The following is a 22,616-nucleotide window of genomic DNA, read 5'->3' on the forward strand; positions in this document are numbered from 1 at the left end:
ATCCTGAAAAACTGTGTCCATAAAATATTTTATATTTTATTTTTCCTTTCTGCAGGTGCATACCTTAAAGAAAATCATAATAGAAGATACAAAATGTCACTCATTTAAGTGAAGTCTTGGCTTTCGGGGGTTTGAGGTTTCTATTTAAATGCATGGAAACATGGTTTTAAAATTTCATAGTGGTATCATTCATACTGGCAGGTCACAGTGTTATGTTGTATTTTCAGTAAATGCATTGTTCTGAATAATACAAGAAACATAATGGGCCTTATGGTAGAGTATTTTTGCTGCAAAAAGACTAAGTCTTTACAAACATAATGTGCTTGATTACTTCTCATTTCCTTCTCAAAGTCACTAATTAAGCTTTTACTTAAAGGATCAGGAAACAACAGAGTAGTATTGAATGTGTTTCAAAATCTTTCATCTGTGGCAATATAAAATGTTCCTACCCACATCAATTAACCCTGTGATAATTGAGCTAACATCTCAACTTATTGTATAGAACTACAGTCTGGAGGCCACATGAAAAAGGAGGAAATAATTTAGCCAAGGTTATCTGATCCCTGGGAGAAAGCCCGGAGTGGAGAACCCCACAGTGAATATTACTCTGTACTAGGGAGCAAATTACACTGGAAAGTTAATCTGTACCCCTGACCTTTTGTTGGGCAGTGACCCACCAAACAGACTTTTAGTCCAGCCATATTGGGAAGAATGAGTGGTATCCTGTTTAACTACAGTTATTTTTAAAACCACCATTGTAAAATAAGTATTACTTATCAAATCTTACATTTCTTACTACTTTCCAGAACTCCCATGTAAACAACACGATCATGGTGAGCAGATTTAAAAAAACAGATTTGAATAGTGCACACTAAAGGAAAATTACACTGAAAAACCATAACTAAAGACTTGGCAAGTCTCTAAAAATCAAATGCCAGCAAAAAAGAAAGCAAATGATTTCATGTTATCAAGAAAATTGAGATTTGAGCTACATTAATTGGCTCCCCTGATGACATACAGACAGACAGGTAAAGATAAAAGGAGGGGGATTCTTGCAAACAGAAGAATGTCAAAGTGTAAATGTGAAAGGGAGGTGTGGGTTGGAAATAATTGTTTTAAACCATCATAAGGAATGTATAGGACAAGAATGATCAACTGATGTTAATTAAATCTAGGGACAAAGTTGGCTCAGGAGTAGGATATTTGCATGCCATTAGGATGTCTACACATAGAGTGCTTGTTTTTTTTTTTTTTTTTTAAAGATTTTTTTTTTATTTATACAAGAACCGGGGACAGGCCAGATGCACGGGAGGGTGAGAGGATTCACCAGAGATGGAGCGGGGAGCAGAACAGGCAGAAGGACCACAGTACACTGCTGAGGGGAGTAGCGGGCAAGACAGGAGAGGTCTGCCTTGCCATGTGGGATTCTCGCCGGCCAGCTGGGATCAAACCCGCGCTGCAGAGGCTGCAGACAGCTTCACAGTGCTGCACTCAACCACCTGCACCACTGGGGAGGCCCAATTGCTTGTTAGTTTTAATAGGAAAAAGTGTAATTACACAGGAGAAACCAGGCAAGCCCAGAACAGGAACTTAATGTTAATATCACCAAAGGGCGGATGGACAGCTTGTACCTTTGGGTATTACCCTTAGGGTAAGACAACTTGGTCTGTGTGATATTCTGCCTGGAAATTCACAGCCTGAATCTTAGCATTAAAAATATCTAAAAAACCCAACCAGAGAAACATCTTCTAAAAAAAACTGGCTTTCAGTCTTTAAAATCTCTTGGAAATACTAAAGAAATCAAGTCTCCATTTGTATCAAGGTATTTGTTAATATAGGCACTGAGCATGAGAAAATAATTGTGTATTCACCAGAGGTTTGGTGATATGAGGGTGGTCTCTTCTGAGAGTGCCATTTTTTTTAGTGAAATAAGCAGCAAGTCTCATGCTGAGAGTGGATTGAAGAGGTGTTTGTAGTTAAGGAGAAAGAAGAAAGTTTGAAGCAGTAATCTCCAAGAATGGGGGGTGATGAGATACCTAATGAAATGTGCCATTCCCATGCAAAGCCAAGGACATCCACCCTCAAGTGTGAGATCAATCAACATGATTGTGCATTTTTATCTAGCCACTTTGAGCTCCTAGATACAGATCTAGGGTAGCCAAAGTGTTGGGCTTAATCAGGATTGGCATTTTGTCAGGCATTGGAGTAGAAAAAGATAAGAAAGTTGATGACAGATATGCAGAAGTAATTTTAGAGATGGACCATAAATCTAAGCTGAATAAAGACAGACAAGAAAGAGGAAAAGACATCAGACTAAATTAATTTTTTTAATGCCATCAGGAAATTCAGATGAGGTTCAAAATATATTAGAATGGGTATTCTAGAAATACATAGTGTTTATAGCACAATAATGTTTCTGTTACTGGTCACACCAAAATTTTTTGAAGATAAACAGTCCAAAGGACTGAGAGTTATGGTTTCATGTGTTTAAAAATTATTAAAAAGACAATTTAAGTGGCACAAACTTTATTAAACACTTCATGAAGCAAATAGTTGCATCACTGCCAAATGGGGTAAAGACAAAGGAAGCTTGTTTAGATTAAGAATAAAAAGCAAGGGGGGCCTCCCTGGTGGCATAGGGGTTAAAGACACAGGGCTATCTATCCGCAGCAGCCACCGCAGCGCAAGTTTGATTCTCAGCCAGAGAGCTGCCCACATGGTGCAGCAAACCTCTCCTGTCTTACCTGCTGCTCCCCTCAGCAGGATTTCAGTTGATCTGCCTGTTCTGTTCCCCACTCTCTCTGGTGAATCCTCTCACCCCCTGCACCTCTGTTCTACACCCCAGTTCTTGTATGTATAATCTTTTTTTAAAAAAAGAATAAAAAGCAAGGAAGAGAGAGATAGGAAATACCTGACTAGAGCCACTTAGTCCACACTTTTGGCTGAGAAGGAAAAAACAAGGAAATAAGTGGCGTCCAGATTGGCCTTACGAAACTGACTGACCAGATGTTTGGTGTGGAACCCCCAGCAGGAGCGGCTCCATCTTGGGACTCAAACTTTATTTCAATACATGGATGATGAAACCTCCAGAAAGAAAATAGAAGTCAAGCTGGAAAGCAATATTTTGAGTTTGGACACTCCATCTTCCAAGAATGAGAGTTTGCAGCAGTGAGGGCCACAGGTATCAACAAGGAGGAGCAGAAAGTAGAATCATCTCAGCATGTGCTGCAGAAGAGCTCATGTCTTTAAAGAGGAAAAATATTTGTTTGAAGCATGGGTATGAGAATTTTGGCAGGTACCCAGTGCATCTTCTGGCCCCCAGGGATGGAGAATGTTTTAAAATAATGTCGTATATTTTGATAACATCACACATTTTCCTCATATTCATTCTACTGATGTTGTCCTAAGTGGGTGAAAGCATTAAATTTCCTGAATGAATTTCATAGCATCTGTGTAATATTGTAGCTACCTTAAAATGACATTAAGGATAAACAGCTTATTTGTCCTACTTAAATCAGAAAATTAGATTACTGGTTATAAAAGAATTGCAAAGGCACCATATCTTCAGCTATTATGTCTTAAAATTAATTTGACCTTTATAAAAGAACATAAGCACTCCAACTTAATCAGGAATTCTAAAATCAATAACATGAAAAATTTACTTCCTAGTGAAACTATCATCTGCAAGAAAAAAGAAAAGATAGCACAGTCCACATGTATACAGTTATTTCAAAATGCCACCCATTATCTAGTACTAGAAAAGATATTCCATATTTATTTCATGTTGGTCCTCAAATTATCACTCTACACATTATATCTCACTTTATCAGGATTCAAAGGCTATATGAATGAAAGAATACTGTCTCAAAGCTTAAATTTTCATGTTCAGCATCCAGCTGTATATAACCATAGGGATTCTCCCTGAAATGTCCCCAAGTTTTTATGCAGATGGCAAAATATAAATGCTTTGTTGCCGAAGCATAAACACACACCAAGGCTTCATGACAGAGAATAATGTCACGTCAATCTGTACAATCAGTCAGTGTGTGTCTGCTTGTAAGAGACAGGGAAAGATTGGCATCAGAACAGCCTAAAACCACATGCTTGTAGAAACAGTTCAGTGGGGATTCAGCTGTCAACTTCCATTTTGCATGGAGGTGCAGTGTCTTATGTCTTGGCTTGGATGACGTTTATTATTGTCTCCATCCTCCTAGATAAAATGAAGCAAGTAGTAGTAAAAGGAGTAGGTGGAATACAGAGGAAATGGATTAGACTCCCTAGAGGTTATTCCATTTTGTTGTAGAAAAGAAAGCTTGGCATGGTCAGCCTCTGAGGGGCCAAGGAGAAGCTGTGTGCATGATTGCAATGTTGCTTGTTATTTCTGCCATCCTCATGTTAAAAGCTGGGCTTTCTGTTTGTGTTCTTCTGACACAGTATTACAATTTAGGCAACATTTCCACTAAGAAGTTTGGTAATTTCCAACTAGAATCATGCTTGGGATGATGGTTCTACTGCTAAAATGTCAGAGAGTTTCCCAAGGGGCTGCTCAGATGCTGTGCAATGATTTGGTTCTTGAAGACCTGGGGGACTCAGCAGTACCCTCTTCCAAACCTAGAATGAGACTGGGGTCACTGCAAAATAGATCCATGCCTAGTCACAAGAAAGTATATTAAATGTGATTTTGAGTCACACCAACCTATGTTAGGATACATTTTCAAATACAATTTAGAAAGTCAAATCTGTCATCCTCATTCCCAAATCTGTGTGTCCTCCTTTTCTCTGTCTTACTCCTGTGATGACTCCATGACTCCCCCAGCTCTGGCATGTACTGGATGCCCAATATCTCAACACCTCCTTCTACTCTCCACTCCTTTCTCTATGTACCTGACGTCACCTAAGCACTTGGTAGGGAAACGCTTTTATGATTTTTGCTCCCACTGTCACAAGCCCCCCCACAATCACATATACTGTTAACTTCATCTCCCTTTTTCTTCCACACACTCGATCCGCGTAGCCAAATCATCTTCCCAAAGCATATTCAGCAGCATTCACATCATGGATCACTCATCTCTGTGATATTCAGAACCACCCTGTTTGCGATACAACCAGATTCCTCAAGGTCTTTTCCCATTTCTATCCTCCATCACTCTTCTGCTTCTGCGCTTTACTCAAACTTGAATTACCCCTAAATCCCTTCTGTTTGCCCCTTCAGCCTCACGTTTCCAAAACTCTTTCCCTCTGCCATCAAGTCTAAGTCTCTTCACCAGTGGCACAATTTACACACTCACTCTTTCTCACGTGCCATCTGATGATGAAAACAAGATATTTGCAAGCAAAAATTTGTCTCCTCTCAAGATGCCAGTGACTAAGACAGTTGACACGCGAACATTTGCTTAATGCCTGATGTCATCTTCCTTTCTTTTCCAGTAGCACCGCCCCCCTACAGCTATGACCAGGAGATGGAATACTGCGCAGATTTACCTCCTCCCTACTCCCCAGCCCCACAGGCTTCCGCCCAGCGTTCACCGCCTCCTCCTTATCCTGGAAATTCAAGGAAATAATCCTTCTTCCAGAGCAGTGTGTGTACAAACCAGAGATCTTGCCCAGAATAAAATTCCTCTATTCAGAAGCGGATAGCAAAGGATTGCTCTAAGGAATACTTGTTTCAAACTCAAGTGCAACATCCAGGCTAAGAGATATGGGGTTTCAACTCTATGCAGAGCTAACGGAATACTTGTTTCGAACTCAAGTGCAACATCCAGGCTAAGAGATATGGGGTTTCAACTCTATGCAGAGCTAACACCCTCTGGTTTGACAGGATCACATTCAAAGAGATCTACTGATCAACATAAGCACAGCCAAGGAAGAGTAATGAGCTAGACACAGCTTCTTAAAATCATATTGCCTAATAAACATATGAAGGAAAGTGCAATATTGATCCTGGGAAAGAATATTTATGTACAGGAGAATAGTGTGGACTACATAAAGAAACAGCTATATTCTGTGTAGCTTTAAAATTCAGAACTGGAACTATTCTTTCATTCATCAGTAAATACAGATAAATGCCTGAGAACCCATTTCTGTGCCTTATGCTGTTTTGAAGCTCTGGTTCATGGTTATAGGAAGGGATCTTGTTTTCCAATCATTGATCTTTCATATTGACATTGCTTTGTCAAACTCCCTGTTACCAAGATGACTAGCAGAACCTGGCTGAATATCTGGTGGGAGACACGTTCTAGAAGGAGCAGCTAAATCAAATGTAGATGGGCTCTAGACGTTCTGCTCATGTTTTAGGTAGATGCAAGGTAAATTTCTATTCCTCCCAGAAGGAAAACAACAGGAGGAGGTGAGTCTTATCTATTTAATTTGAGAGGTGAGCCAGGATCAATGATTCTCAACAGCTACTTGAAGCCATGAACTCTTCAATGCTACTTGCTGTTACCTAAACTTATTTGCCTTCATTATGACAAAGTTTAACTCAAATGTCGGGAAAAGTTGTAGCAAGTTCCCTAGGCAAAAAAAAAAAAAAAAATACTCAAACACTTCACCTTACATTAAAAAATGAGAAACCAAATATTCCCAGGGCACTTTATATCAGGGAGCAAAATCTCAGAACTTGACCATGAAGATACAAAAAGAGGGCAAAGCAAATTTCAGATTCCCTTCCATGCAATTCCCATTCCCATGTTCCTTAGACAAAGTTCTGTTTCTCTTTTGTAATATTTTTGATAATCTATTCCCTTGAAAAAGCTGTACAGTTCATGGGAAGTTTAAGATAGTGAAATCAAACATTTGCCTTAGCCAAAACCCAAATTTCATGAAGTGCCTGCCTTTAGGTGGAAAAGTTTTTAATAAAAATTCTAATATGCCATATTTTGCTACAAGCAACCAGAACATCTGTATTTTTATGTGCATTCTTTCATGCATTTAAGATTGTATAATGAGCAAATGTTGGGAATCAATGATCAAATATTTTGGCACTTGGCAATTAAAACTCATCAGTAGCATAATTTGATGAAATACCACAATAATGCTTAAAATTTTGCTGGATAAAACAATCATATGTCCCAAGTTATAAATTATATTCCCTATACTCGCAGTTAAGAAACTAAGCACTCAATAAAGTAGCATATTTTATTTTCAAAAATAGTGATCCAAATGAAATATGATCTAACGCTACCAGTGAGCTTGAAAAACTAAATTTGTTTTGAATGATTTGCTTGATTTGGGGGCACCAGTGATTTTCTTATGAAAACACAAAGCGCTCATGAGTTCCAACCTATTCTAGTAACTGACTTTAGCACCATTTTAAGAGTACACATGCTTTAATTTATCTCTCTTCTGCAAGTGTAATCAGACCCAATTACATTGCAGCTCTGTGACCCAAAGTGCTAGGTTCTCCAGCTTCCAGAATGTTGGTTGCAAATGCATCATAAATTCTGTATGAAAAAAATAGAGGAACTTTGAAAGAAAAAATGGAAAGGATGGAAATTGAATTCTCATCATCTTCATGTCAATAAACATTTACTGTATACCTTCTATGTTCTGCAAACACTACCCGCATCAGAGCCATTTCAGTCCACGCCATCTCTCTGAGTTACTTTATGATCTCCCTTAAGGCGTATCACAAACCCATAGGCCTACAGTAGAAGGGTCTTTTTCCATTTGTATTTAGTGTCACAATAGCATAAATGTGCACATTATCAGTATAGATTTTTGGAGTTCACTGATTATTTTCATAAATGATACATCTTCAGGGGAAATGGTATATGGTGTGGAAGCTTTGAATTATGGTTATTTAAAAACTAATGTATTTGCTGCAGCCAAAGTGTTTACAATAAGCAATAAAATGGAAGAACCCATTATAAGGAGAGTTGTATTTTAATTGTCTTGTGTCCATTTTGTTTCACCCTCCACTGCAGCTGGGTTAGTCTTGTTCTTCTGTGAAAGAAACACAGGACTGGAGCCAGATACATTTGACTTTGAAGGCTATTTCCTGCCACGAGGCAGGTCACTTCATCTCTCTAAAATTCAGCTCTCTCCTCTGGGAAATGTAAATAATATCATTGGCTTTCTCAGACTTTGTGAATATTCAATAAATGCACGTGCCAAATTCTAAGTATATTGTCTGACACATAGAAAATAGTCTATAAATATTAGTCAAAATTGATTAACACAGAATGCCAGAAAGATAATGTCCACTAAACTGCAATGTATAACATGTTAGCCATGAGCTACATACATATTCAATCTAAATTCAAATTAAACTAAATGAAAAATTCAGTTCTTCAGTTTCACTAATCTTTAAAAATTGAAATAACATTGTCTTGACATTATGAGTTTCTGATGTGCATCACTGAAAATCAACACATGGATAGGTTCTGTTAAACTTCCAATTCAATCCTTTTCCTTACCTATTTCAATTTATCCTACCTCCTGCCCCTTCCCTTGTGTTAGCCACCAAATGATCCTAAAGTTCAAAAGTTCATTTTTTTTGTTTTATTTACATCATTGATTTGTTTGTTTTCTCTACTACATATGCGTGAAATCATATGGTGTTTGACTTTCTCTGCCTGGTATATTTCAAAAAGCATAATTCCCTCTAGAGGGATTTCCCTAGATGTTGTTGCAACTGTTGGGGTTTGATCTTTTTTGTAACTGTATAGCATTCCATTGTGGATATATACCCTATCTTTTTTATCCACTTGTCTGTTAGTGGAAATAATAATCTTGTTTCCGACTCTAGGTTATTGTAAAATAGGGTAGTCTTATTCCCACACCAGTCAAAAGCAGCACTCAACTGTCCTTTTTTAGCCAACTCAATCTTGCCAGCTTTTGGCAGTAGGTGAGGGAGGGTCCTGCAAAGTCCTGCACCTATTGGACTATATATCAAACCCATCACATAGTAGAGTTCTCTGTGCTATTTCTTTATTTCTAAATGAAAATTACCTAACACCAGAATCCCAAAGTCATGCAGTCACCTTACGTATCCCTGCAGAGGTTTCGAAAGACTGCCAGATCCTCAATCTGGATCTGGTTGAAATGTGCAATTTTAATTTTCTGATTGTAGGCCTGCAGGACAAAGGAGACGCAAGTCCGATGTAAGTGTTCTTCTGGGACAACTCCACTGTATGATATGATTCAGTTCAATCCACGTCAGGACTTCTAGCAAAGGAAAGTGACATAGCTGGCATGAAGAAGACCTTTGGGAGATTCTGATTTCCATCCTTCTTCAGTTCTAATTCTGCCTTTTATACCCACTAGTACAAAGGAAAAAAACCAGGCTTCAGAGGATGACTTCGGTTTTCTCTCTCATCTGTGTCATCTTCTACCTTGGTTCTGAGCCAAAAAACCAAGTTTCCAGAACTTGATTTTATTAAAAATATGTGAATAACACCACTCTTGCCAGGTTGTTGCAATGGTTATAAATAATATATGTAGACTATCTGCTATAAACGCCCTGTCTAGGGTGATGAGTCAGACAGACACAAATGTACATACTAGTCTCTCTCCAAACTTGTGCTCCTCTTCCAACCCTTACTATTTCCATAAGCAGTTGACCATTACTGTATAACAAATTAGTGTCTTAAAACAACATTTATTATCTCAGTTTCTAGAGTCCAGAATCTGGGGGTAACTTGGCTGGGTGCCCTGGCTCAGGGACTCCCACATATTAGTCACCTCGATGAGCAATTGAGGAAGCTCTGTCCCCATGCACAGTCATTGACAGGTTTTCATTCCTTGCAGGCTTTTGAACTAAAGGCCGTTCTTACTGGCTGCTGGCCAGAGGCCACTCCCAATTCCTTCCCATTTGAGCCTTGCCATAGGGCAACTCAGTATATGTCAACTTTAGCTTCCCCAGTGCAAGCAAGCAAGGAAAGCCAGACAGTGAGAAAGAGGGTGATAGCAAAAGATAGCACTAGCAAAAGGGAGGGGGGCAGAAAACCATTAGGTTTTCTTAGAAGTGACAGCTAATCACTTTTGCCATATTCTTCTATTCCTTCTAATTGGGACAATTGGTCCAGGCTGCACAAAAGGAGGATTAAACAAGGGCACATATATCAGGAGGCCAGGAGCACTTGGAGTCATGTCATAGCTGTCCTTCCACAGCAGGGAGACTTTATCTCATCCTCCTTGAATTGATTATTGGACTTTAGACAATCTCCCCACTAACAGAAATGTACCCACTCAAGAGCTGAAAGAATCCCAGGGCCATGTTTGACTGTGGTCAACTTGCATTTATTAAACAGGAAGCGGTAGAATAGAGCTGGCAACATTCACAGGCCATGCTCATGGGCTAAGGGCTGCATTCCTAAGAAATGCTGAGGGGAGACATGTTCATGTGTCTGTGGGCTACACAGATGAGCTGCGCTGACACATCTCCCCCTGGCAGGGAAGGAAGTACACCACACACCACAAAGCTTGGGGACAAGTCCTAACATGGATCCAGTTCTAACCCTTGTTTCAACTTTGTGCCAAGATATTTAATGTTCATTAAAAAAAGAATTCCAAGACAAGTTTCCAGATGAATCAAGTTCAGTGACTCAAGCTCACCAAGTCAAGTTGCTACCTAACCTATTCCTGATTACCTTTCCTGAAAATGGAAAACAAATACAAAGGAATGTTCGTAAGTGCAGAAACATGTGCTGGGAATGTTTACTTTCTCTGGATGCATTAAGAAATCATCGCTTTAAAAAATTGGTCACAGACTTTTGGATTCCCAGTTTCTAGCCCAGTTTTTGAGTGTCCTTTCTTGGTGTGAAGAGGAGGCAGGGGAATCATTTTCTGATTAAGTTTGGAAGTGGGCAATAAATGAATAAGAGATCTCACATTGTTCCAATGGGCTGAAAGATTGGTAATTTAATTTTTTTTCTGACTAAAACCCAAAGAGTGCCATGTGATTTGATTTTTCCACTTTCATATCTTATTGTAAATTAATTTTGATTATCACATATCTTGTGTGTCACCACTTTTTTTTGACTGGGGAAAACTTGAAAGTCATCCAGATGGACTAAGTAGTTGGAATTTAGTTTTGCCTGTAAAATGCATTTGGGGCCCACCCCCTAGATTTCTCACCACCACCTGAGCATATAGCACAAATACTCTCACTTCCTTGCCTGGGGATAGGATTCTTGCTTCTTTTGTGCAATCCTTGTAATTCTCGCTCGCCTGGCCAGAGGTAGCTAAAGGCTTATACTCTGAGGAGAGGTTGATAATTTATCATAGTAGCTAGTTGATTCCCACCTCTGTACTTTTTTGAACCTGTTTTGCATGCATCTGTACCTTTTTCACATATTTGTTATATGTCTGTCTCTCCCATGAGACTACAGACTCTTTGAGAACAAGGAATGTCTCTTGGTAATTTGTAGTCCTCAGGGGTTATCAATATATTTGGAACATGAAATAAATTATTCAATATGAAGTCAACAACTAATATGTGTATGTATATATACACACATACATTATACACATATATATCATTAAAGAATAGCAAAATAACTAAGAATTAGGAAGAGAGTTTCTAATTAGTTGCATATTTAAGTGGGTCCATAATACAAATTATGGATCAGAGAACTGGACAAAAGGCTATAGTTTCATATTAATTTCATTTTTAATACAATTATTAGTTGATAATGTCTGTTATTTCAGACACAGTTGAATTGTGTCATTAAGTACAGTATTAATACGCCTGTTCAAGCAAACGAACAGGCTCGTTTTGATGGACTCATTTAATGAGAACAAGACAACATGCCAGTTTGGGAGGTACACTGTTATAATTCTTCAGATTAAAACTAAGTTTCTCATTTTTGACATAAAAAGAATATCAAATACCAGGGGGAAATTGCCTCAAATTAATTTCCATAAAATGGGTCCTAACATAATTTAGACTTTGGGAGCAGTGTCCCAAGGATACACAGAAGGCATTTTTACTAAAATAAGATGTCATAGCTTTCACAATATCATTTCTTAAAGGTATGTTGAAACACCACTGAATATTCTAAGAAGAAACCAAAAAAGACTAAACTAAAATCATCTGGAAGTAGGTAATAAAATGGCTATCAGTTTTTGTGTTATTGTTTCATATATAGAGAGAGCAATAGTGCATTTATTCAGGTTCAGAAAAGCAGTAATAACCTTTGCAAAAAGGTCATTTCTTTTATGGAGTTTTCCCTAGAAGTACATTGCCTTAAATCATAATAATAACAACAGTTTTTGTGAGTGTCTTTTATGCCACATGCTGTTCTAAACACTTTAAATTGATTTACATTTACTCTTCTGAACTCGTGGTGTAGTTACTGTTATTATCCCCATTTTGCAGGTTTAGAAACTGTGCATGTATCACTTCATCATCCCTAAAAAAATCTTTCAGCCAAAATAGACTTTCAATGCCTCAAAGAAATAATTTATCTGTTTCCCTTTTGCTTGTAAAAGCTACTTGTGGCAATCTTTGGGCACTCACAGATGCTGCCTTTCTCTGGCTTGAGTTCCAAGTGGATGATCATACATGTTTGAACAATCTTAATGACTCATGTCCTTCTGTTGCAATTAATCACTTAGCCTCCATCAGTTCCAGTTTTTATGGACACCACGGATGAGATACAGCCCCTGGTTCCTGCAGACATTGTCACCTGATTATTTCCCAAGTCATGACTTTCCCTGAACAGAAACCATTATGAATTTTCCATGGGTGCCCTATATTTCCTTTTGACTAAGAAGAAGGAATGAGTCCATATTTATGGAATGGAGAAGACTTTTACGCAGATATAAACCTTTAACTTATTTTGGAGGGAGACTCCTCAATGTTGGTAATCAAACATGAGGTCATATAAACTGGTGTCTGCTTTATATAGCTCTTAATATTCCTATGGAGTTGGGTGTTGGTTTTCTATAACACATTTTTATTAGAAGTTCAAGATCTCTGCAGAATTTTAAAAGAAAAGCACATCTAAGAAATAAAATATTATTAAAATGAGCAATAATAGGTTAGAGTAGTGTGGGAAAATTTTTAAAATGAGAAAAAGGCAAAAATAATCTTCCAGATAATTCTGCATAAACAGTGGAGTTCAATAGTAATTAAGAAATAAAATAGACTTTGCCCAGCACAAAGCTATATACACATGAATGTCAAAATTAAAATATTTATGAAGTCTATGACTCTTTAGGCCACTGTAATAGAATAAATTTTATTTCTCCATCTTGAGTCTCATTTGCTACTTAGGACTTCTGTATTCCTGCAATATACATTTGGGAGACTGTCAAGACTATTTAGGGTGCTTTTTTTAAAGATTTATTTATTTATACAAGCACCAGGGTACAGGCCAGAGGTGCAGGAGGCTGAGAGAATCCACCAGAGACAGAACAGGGAGCAGAACAGGCAGAAGGATCAAATACACTGCTGAGGGGAGCAGCCAGCAAGATAGGAGAGGTCTGTCGCGCCATGTGGGACCCTCCCTGGCCAGCAGGGAATCGAACCTGTGTCGTTAGATTATAACAGATACACTGTTATAACAGATACACTGTTGTAATTCTTCAGATTAAAACTAAACTTCTGATTTTTGACAAAAAGAATATCAAATACCAGGGGGAAATTGCCTCAAATTAATTTCCATAAAATGGGTCCTAACATAATTTAGACTTTGGGATCAGTGTCCAAAGGATACACAGAATGCATTTTTACTAAAATAAGATGTCATAGCTTTCACAATATCATTTCTTAAAGGTGTGTTGAAACACACCTTTTTTTTTTATTTTATTTTTTTTTATTTTTTTTTAATTAATAAATTTTATTTTTATATTCCCCATACAATTGCAATGATTGGGGAAACACACCTTTTGATGTGGTGGAGGCTGTGGACAGGGAGAGCTTCACAGCGCTGCACTCAACACTCTGCGCCACTGGGGAGGCCCCTATTTAGGGTGTTTCTTAGGGCCTCTCAGTTACCATGTTGCATCTTCCAGTTTCTTTCTCTCTACCTCCCCTATACTGGTAGTGATGGCTAGGTGTATGCCAGCCACCAGATCACTTGAAGGTCACTTGGCACGGCCATGCTGCTGAGGGCATGCTTAAGATCTGTGATTTATTACTACCTCAGAGGTATTGCACTATCCCCACACAATTTCCCTACACTTTACCTAATTATTCCATAAAACTCTTCAAATTACCTAGTTGAAATGTACCATTTATTTCTTGCACTGATTGAAATGCTGATTTTTAAAAAAATATCTGCATATGAGTCATTTACTGTATTAAACTGTGTGGTTTTTATTTTTTTTTTTAAGATTTATTTATTTATACAAGCACTGGGTACAGTCAGAAGCATAGGAGGGTGAGAGAATTCACCTGAGCCAGGGTTCTGGGGAACAGAACAGGCAGATGGACCGAAATACACTGCTGGACGCGGCAGGAGAGGTCTGCGCGCCATGTGGGACCCTCGCCAGCGGCCGGGGAGGGGATCGAACCGGTGCTGCAGAGGCTGTGGGCAGCTTCACAGCCCAGCACTCAACCGCTGCACCACCAGGGGAGGTCCTAAACTATGTGGGTTTTATTGTCATTATTTGAAAAGTAAGCTGGAGACCTGGGCTCTAGTTTCAGCCTTACACTAGTCAGCTTTGGACACAGAAGGATTTTCCAGGCCCACTATTTTCTTAAAACAAAAAGATAATAATCTCTTACTATCATTTCTAGCTTTATGATCTCCTGAGGGACTAAAACATTACAACATGGGCAGCTTTCAAAAATGAACAAGCTCATGGAAAGAATACAATAGACTCCGAGCTATATGGTACCACAGAGATACTTACCCCATGTGAGGAAGACACAGAAGAACTAAGACTTGTTCAAAGCCACTGGTGATGAACCAGATCACTGGTGGCAAACCTTGGACAACTAGTCAAGTCATTTGATTCCTCTTTCCACTGTATTCCTTATTTAACAAACACACAGTGAATGTTTTAAGCAAGTATTTGTTTTTGCAAGTATTTACTCCTTGAATTATATTATCATGTGCATTGAATGAGTGAGAAAACTGATGTGTGCCAGTTTTAGTAGTTCTTTCAGATCATGTGGCTAACAGTGGCAGGAAGTCCTTGCTATTTTCACTATGCCAATACTCTTCACAGCCACTTAGCCATATTATTTCTTACCTCAGGTCCTTCGCACATGCCGATTCTTTTCTTTCTCAGATTAATTATCAACCCATAAAATAAAGTTTCCCTGAAAATCGAGTAGGTCTCCATATACCCCGTAGGCAGTATTTTGTACCAGTACTGCCTGTGTGTTACCTAACCCAAGATATAATTAAATATTGCTTGTTTACTTGTTTTGATTCTGATCCTTTCTCCATTACACTGTGAGACCCTGAAATAAGGGTCATTCCTGTTTAATGCACAACTAACTGTATACTCAACATCAGCAAAATTCCTGGGAAATCTAAGTATGGATACATTGAACTCATTATTGAATATGTCTTAAGGAGCTACAAATGCTATAATAAAAGATAATGTTAAAGGCAAAGTTCTTCATTTAAAAGCGATCATCTCAAGGAATGTTCTCCCTCTCCTTTTGAATATTGCCTTTCCTAAATGGTATAATTCACAGTGAGAGCTGGAACCACCATCACCATCACCATCACCACCTAAGACAGGGATCTTTGGGACAATATGGTAGTATTAAATACCAGTAGATGTGACTGGTATTTAATGCACCACAAACCATAGTTACATAAAAGAATTGTCCTGCCCCAAATCCCATAAGGGTGCACACTTCCAAGATTTTACTTCCTCAGGTACCTCAACATCTACCCTAAAGATAAAATTCCTAATTACATGATATATCATTAACTCTGAAATGCTTCTAATAACTAATGACCCTAATATATGCCATTAGCAATTAATTGCTCGGCTGACTGTGTGGGTCTGAAGAGCAAGAGTGTTAAGTGTTCTACTTCCATTTTCTACCTCCATTTCTCTTCTTCTAACTCTAAAGATGGGGGGTTAAATAGCAAGACTAATTCAAAGAGTATTTTGGCCTCTCTCTCTGCAGTTTTGCTTTGACAGCTATGTTTCACCCAAGTAATGTAATGGCCACATGTCACTGCCTCCCAGGAATGAATGCAAATATCCATTGTTCAAGTCAGGATATATTTTTACCTGACAGCAACCTGAATTCTATTTAGGGTAGAGCTGTGGTTTTATTGTTGGTGAAGAGGCAAGTGGTAACTTGTAGATGCATAAGTTGTTGGAGTATGAATAATTGATATTGAACATAAGTCCTTTTTATGGTCTCCATTCGTTAGAGGAGAAATTCAATCAGGCAGCACTGTTTTCATGTCACCAGCCTTGAAGTATGTGGTTGGAAATAAAAACATTGCTTTATTCACATGTTCTGAGCTTGGATTTAAGTTAAGACTGGCCCTGTAATTGTAAGATAGCATTAACATTAAAATATTGGAGGCAATATTTATACTTACATTAACAAGAACAAAAAGGAAATTACTAAAACAGGTCAATTGAAATACTAACATCTCCAACCTTAAGTTTAAAGAGATAGAAAGTGTTATGATTCCACAGGAAGGAAAGGATAACCTCTTCCTGGCAAGTTACCAAAAAAGTAAGCCTAGCACATTTGTGAACCCTTTCTTTAGAATCACTGTCATTCACATATTCAGGCATTTATTCAATCAACACACGTATTGAGAATATGTTATGTCAGATACTAAATATTGAGTTAATTGCGATGATGAAAATGGACATTCTCCCTTGAATCATAGAGATTACACTCATCTGTATGGACTGTCCATGAAAAAAGTCTCTACAAAGTTAATCAATGAAATTCCATTGTAGGAAGACCTGTGAAGATATCAGTCAAAGATAAATATTTAGAGATCATTACATTTGAACCTGTTCCCACAAAGGCATGAGTGCTGAAATTGTGGGAGGTGAACTGATTCAGCTGAGTGTAGAGAGGAACCAGAAAGTCTGGGGCACTCATGCACTAACTCTGATGGATTAGATGGGACAGGCCCTCTAAAGGCCAAAATACAGCTCTCTGTGTGCTTTAGTTAACATCAGGCTCATGTCAACTAGAGTTTCTTTCTTAAGAACATTTGTCTTCTAAACCTGCAATTTTCGTTTTTATTGTTTTAATATGACAAACAATGACTGTTTTCATTGTTTCATAGTCCTGTTGGTTATAATCTATGCTTTGCCTACTTATCCATTGGATGGTTGGTTGGTCAGTTTTACATAGATCAACGACTTTACATTTATAGAAGACCTTCATAGAAGCCAACCAAAAAAGGTGACATAGCATATGATTCAGATATTTTACATTCTAGAAATGGTAAAACTATAAAGAGGAAAGAATCAGTGGACATGGGTATGGGGGAGAGAGAAATGGGAAGCAGAGCAAAGACAATTTTTAGGGCAGTAAAATTAGTCTGTATGATACTATAAAGGTGGACACATGTCATTATGTATTTGCCCAAAACCACAAAATGTGCACCACCAAGAGTGATCCCTAATATCAACTATGGGGGATAATGACATAACAATATAAGAGAAGTTACAGGATTTTGATGGTGAGAGAGCCTATGATGTGTGGGGACAATGGACACTCTCTGTACCTTCTGTGCAATTTCTCTGTGCACCTAGAATGGCCCTGAAAAATAGAGTCTGTTCTTTCAAAAGCTCTTTATAAAAACATGAATCATCAGTTTAGCTATCAAAGAGGAAAGAGGCCATGTCACCTAGGTCTACTTTCACTAAACATGCCTTCATTCATTCAATAGACATCAGGGTTCATCCAATTTAAGTCAGTTTTGAGTCCAGGTGTTAGGGATTTACCAGGGAATAATAACTCTCTGGAGCTTCCTTCTAAGGAAAACAAGCAATGCAAAACAAGAGAGAGAGTTGGGGAGAAAAGGCTGTGTTTCTGATAGGAAGATCAGGGACCTCTTGATTCAGTGCTGTTTAGGCAGAAAACTTTGATAAGTGAGGAAGAGAAGTGGGCAGATATCTTGGGCAAAAGTGGTCAGGAAGGGCCTCCCCTGGTGGTGCAGCAGTTGAGCGCTGGGCTATAAAGCTGCCCACAGCCTCTGCAGCGCAGGTTCAATCCCCAGCTGCTGGTGAGGGTCCCACATGGTGCGCAGACCTCTCCTGTCAGGCCCGCTGCTCCCCTCAGCAGTGTATTTCGTCAGTCTGCCTGTTCTGTTCCTGGCTCTGGCTCCGGTGAGTTCTCTCACCCTCCCGTGCCTCTGACTATACCCCAGTTCTTGTATAAATAAATCTTTTTTTAAAAAAAGTATACAGGAAGAGGGAAAAGGAAAACAAAACATCTAAGATGGAACTCTAGATGTATTTGAGGAAGGGCAAGGCCATGTGGCCAAACAGAGTAAACAAAAGGGTGATTAGGTCAGACTGTGTCAAATCAAGTATCAGGATAGATTAGGTCAAATCTTGTATGTCATGGTAAGGATTCTGGATTTTGGGTTATATTCTGAGAGAAATGGGTCATGGGAATACTCTGAGGCATGAATATATGAGAGTCAAGGCCTCACACCTGAACATGGATGATGAAAAGAAGTCAACCACATACTCCCCTGCAGGCAGCACAGAGACCATGGAAGCCGCTGCTTTCCACTAGTTTACACTCAGGGCAGAGAATGTGAGAGCCCCTGGGCTCACATTCCCTTCCAACATGGTCTCAAAGACTTGAATTTTTGCCATTCAAAGGTCTTCTGATATCACTGTGGTGTTGATTTCTATCACCATGGCTACCAATGAATCAGAGTCTTTTCTTTATTATACGTCTTTCCTCTTCTGTAGGAAAAAAATGCTTACTGACTTGTAAAAATTCTCTCTATTCTCGATAGTGTCTCATTGCAAATACTTTCTCCATGGACATAATTTATGCTTACATTTTCTTGCAGGTCATTGTTGGTAAAAAGTTCATAAATACAATATTGTCAGAATTTTCTTTTATAAAAGTGAATACTTTCATGTGTCATTTAATTTTTTTCCTTTTACAAGCAACAAATGATTTAACTTGTTTTCCACTAAGAATTTTAAATTTTTGAGGTGTGTTCTAGATCTGGATTCCTTTCTGACATCTTCTGTTGATTTTTGTGTATGTACGAGATAGGGATACAGGGTTGACAATTTCCACATGAATAAACATGGTTCTTATGTTCAAGAATATATATATATATATATATATTTAGTGTTACCATAGTGTAATAATTCACATGGTGAAACTGTGCAATATATATCATTTTGCTGTAACATTCAACACTTGTATTTTGCTCCTCAGATTTCAAAGTGCTTTCATCTCTCTAACTACTGAGAAACGAAGATATATGGGTTAAGGCAAATATGCAAATAGGAAGCCTGAGACCATTTCAAACTAGGCCATGGTTATCTGTCGCATCATAGCTTGCATTAATTTATTAGCACAGTGCTTCGTCGAACACATCCCTAATGGATATTTGTAGACTGCAGAAGAAAAAGAAAAATTTTTAAATTAGGTCAATGCTCTGGATCAACCTGGGAGGAACCTGGGGCATGGCTGGGTTGTTGGGGAGCAGCTGGGAGTGGCTTGTATGCAGGTGATTGGAATAAATTTTTGAGAGTACTTCAAAGTGTGGAGTGACAAGTCTCTGAAGGCTTTTTCTTTTAACTTCAAAATGTCTCTAAGTGCTTAGAGAAAAATAGTCAAGCACTACATGACCCTCTCCTTAGCCTGGCCCCAGAGGCACACCCAGAAAGAAAACTTCCCCATCTAAGATTAGATCTCAAACATTCATATTTATTTTTAAAAGCCCTCATATTTTCCTTCTGAAATGCTCTTCCACCCTATTTGTTGTTTCCTGACATGAAGAATCAGGTTCTCTGTGTGGTTCTGTCTGGGATTCTAGACATTTGTGATCTCTATCATACCGGAAAAACACACACACCTGAGTTTATACATTTATGCTTAACAAATAAGGACTAGGAGGGCTGCGACAGATAACTAGAAGTGGGTGAGGACAGGCAAGCTTTTTGGCTCTTATAATGTGCCTGGGAATGTCTCACCAGTTTTCTGTCAGAACTGACATGTAAAGTGGCTACTTTGCCTTCCTAAAGGCATTGCAATTTGTGGGGTATATTTAATATCTTCTGTGCATCCTTGGGGCAAACAAAGTAGAAACTTGAAATATTATGTCACTGTTCTCTCCCTTTCAAATCAATTCAAGGAGTATGTGTGCTTCCAAAAATAGAAATTTTTAGAGTATTGCTATGAATTTTTAATAGTCTCTGTATTTCCAACGATGAGTAATTTGTATATATGTTGGATTCTCCTTCAAGCATTCATAATAGCAGATGGATGAGGAGGTGATGTCAAAATCTGGAGAGTCCATCACATATTTATGAATATAAATTACTGTTCAGTTCCAAATTGGTCATTTACAAAATAAAGTTTATAAGCCAAGCAAATATCCCCTATGTCAATTAGTAGATTCCAAGCCCCTACCAATATAAAACAAAGGAAGATCTCAAATTTGAAAATAGATCCAGTATTTTTCATTCTAAGATTAGCATTTTCCATGAGTCAATAGTTCATGGTATTGTCCACCTTTTTATGAAAGTTATCTTCACAAGAGGAATCAAAAGAAAAGTTTAAAAATGGACATTTTATAGAAAACTATCTTTGTAGTCAAACATTTTACTGAAATAACAATGTCCCTTCCTAACTCAGAGTCAAAACATGATTTAAGAGTCGAAGTATCAGATTGTAATGAAGTGATATCATTTCTGAATTTTGTATTTCCCTAAATTATTTCTGAATGTCACAAAGAACACATAAGCTCTTCAATGGATACAGAATGAAAATTAATTGAACTCAATACTGAAACTATCAAATCACCTAATTTCCTAAGATGTAACTGATCTGAAATAGAATATTCTAATTTCCCTGAAAAGAGGAGAGTAAGGAAAAAATCTCAGAAGCTCTAAAAATCACACAAGTGTAATTTATATTTTGCAGATAATATGAATGTATCACATACATCTTATAGGTCTGTTTTCTGGAGAACCCTAACTGATATACTATCTCATGCTATTTTTATGAGAATAAAAGAAATGCCACATGATGCTGAAATATTATAACTGTACAATGAATTTTGGTTTCTTATCCCATTATCTCTCCCTGCAAAAGTTATAGGAAGTCCACTCATAGGCTAGTTCTGAAAGTAAACAGGTTTTGCCCTTTGGACTTTGTAGGAAAATTGGGGAGGGTAAAGGAAGGAAAATCACAAGGATGGGCTCTCCCATAGGGACTGCCTGGGACCAAAAAAAAAAAAAAAAACAAACTCCAATGTGTCATCAGCTATTATTCAGCCCACACCCAGCCCTAGTGGGGTCTCGCTCCACCAGGAATAGGTTTCTATACCCACCTGGATTCATTAGCTCTTAAATGAGAGCTGTAAGCCTCATTTCTGGGAACCAGCTCACATCAAACCCAGAAACAAACTGTGTTTCACTTGGATTCTGGCATCAAAAAAGCAAGTGGAAAAAACGAATTCAAAAATAACTCCATCAGAAGAAGCACTATAAAGTGAGGCTAATGTTTTCCTTTGTCGCCTAATGTGATAAAAATAATGCAATGCCTTAAATACCATTGCAGCTCTTTATCAGAATTTCTAAGGGAGAAAATTAAACTAAAGTCAGTTCAGCTACAGCACTGACACTGTTCTTATAAGGCAAATTGATATAGTCTTATTTCATTATAATAACCAGCTATGTGATTCACTCTTATCTTTCTGGATTCCCCAAAAGCCTCTGAAATTAAGTTGATGTAAAATATCAGGATGGTTGCTTAAGAAAACACAATCACAAACTTCTGCTGTCAAATGTAATCAATTCAAGATTTCTAAATTTTGGTGATTTTCTTAGTATTGCCTTAGTATTGAAAACCTATTTCCAAAGATATGTGTTAGTGAAGATGTGGGGGCAAGAGTACATGAGCCTTGTGCACATGTAAATTGGGTAGATCTTTTTGGGAAGCAGTTTAGCGAGATATACCAAAACACAAAATGCATGCTTTCTCAACTTGTTTTCACTCTAAAAAAAAAAGGATCTAAAAGAAATAATATGTCAAAGATGCACAGATACATGCATGAGAACCACAACTGCATTGATGAGCATAACATAAAATCAATATAATTATGCCTCAATAAGGCAAAGTCCATAGTGTTCTTTCTCCTACAATGAAATAAATATTCCACAGCTACAAGTGCATCATGCAAAACTACTTTCTGTTCCCATTATTAAACAGGAAAAGGATTTAGAGTGTGTCCTCATTTTGCCTTCCACAAAATAACATCTGCATATCAAATCTAGAAAATAGATACAGAAAGATTAGAAATTGTTGTCTGAGTTATTGGATGAAAGAGTACAAATATTTAAATTTTATTCTTTTATGGGTTAATTGATGTTTATATTCAGGTAACAAGTTGTTTAAAAGTCTAACTATAGATAAATGGATAGAAAATACTAATTTTCATACATGTTAAGGCAATAATTTAATTTCTAGAGTTTTAAAAAAATGGTCACTATTTCTTCCAGTAAGATAGAAGTTA

At 37.8% G+C, this 22,616-nt stretch overlaps 1 protein-coding gene and 1 long non-coding RNA gene across 3 annotated transcripts in view; one reads left to right on the forward strand and one right to left on the reverse strand.

Moving 5' to 3' along the window:
• CYYR1 (cysteine and tyrosine rich 1) overlaps positions 1 to 8,107 on the forward strand; it is an 85,839-nt gene extending 77,732 nt beyond the window's left edge. Inside the window, exon 4 of one of the 2 annotated variants that reach the window (XM_037525058.2) lies at positions 5,431 to 8,107. In XM_037525058.2, coding sequence (XP_037380955.1) covers positions 5,431 to 5,561 — 131 coding nt within the window. In that variant the 3' untranslated portion in view covers positions 5,562 to 8,107. Of the gene's footprint in view, positions 1 to 5,427 lie in introns of both variants that reach the window. The other variant, XM_037525057.2, reaches the window with a different exon arrangement.
• LOC129146711 (uncharacterized) overlaps positions 1 to 22,616 on the reverse strand; it is a 71,988-nt gene that overhangs the window by 23,821 nt on the left and 25,551 nt on the right. The window lies entirely within an intron of this gene.

Source organism: Talpa occidentalis, unplaced genomic scaffold (genome assembly GCF_014898055.3).
Source record: "Talpa occidentalis isolate TD23 unplaced genomic scaffold, MPIMG_talOcc4v2.1 talOcc4.4, whole genome shotgun sequence".
Taxonomy (NCBI): Eukaryota; Metazoa; Chordata; class Mammalia; order Eulipotyphla; family Talpidae; genus Talpa; species Talpa occidentalis.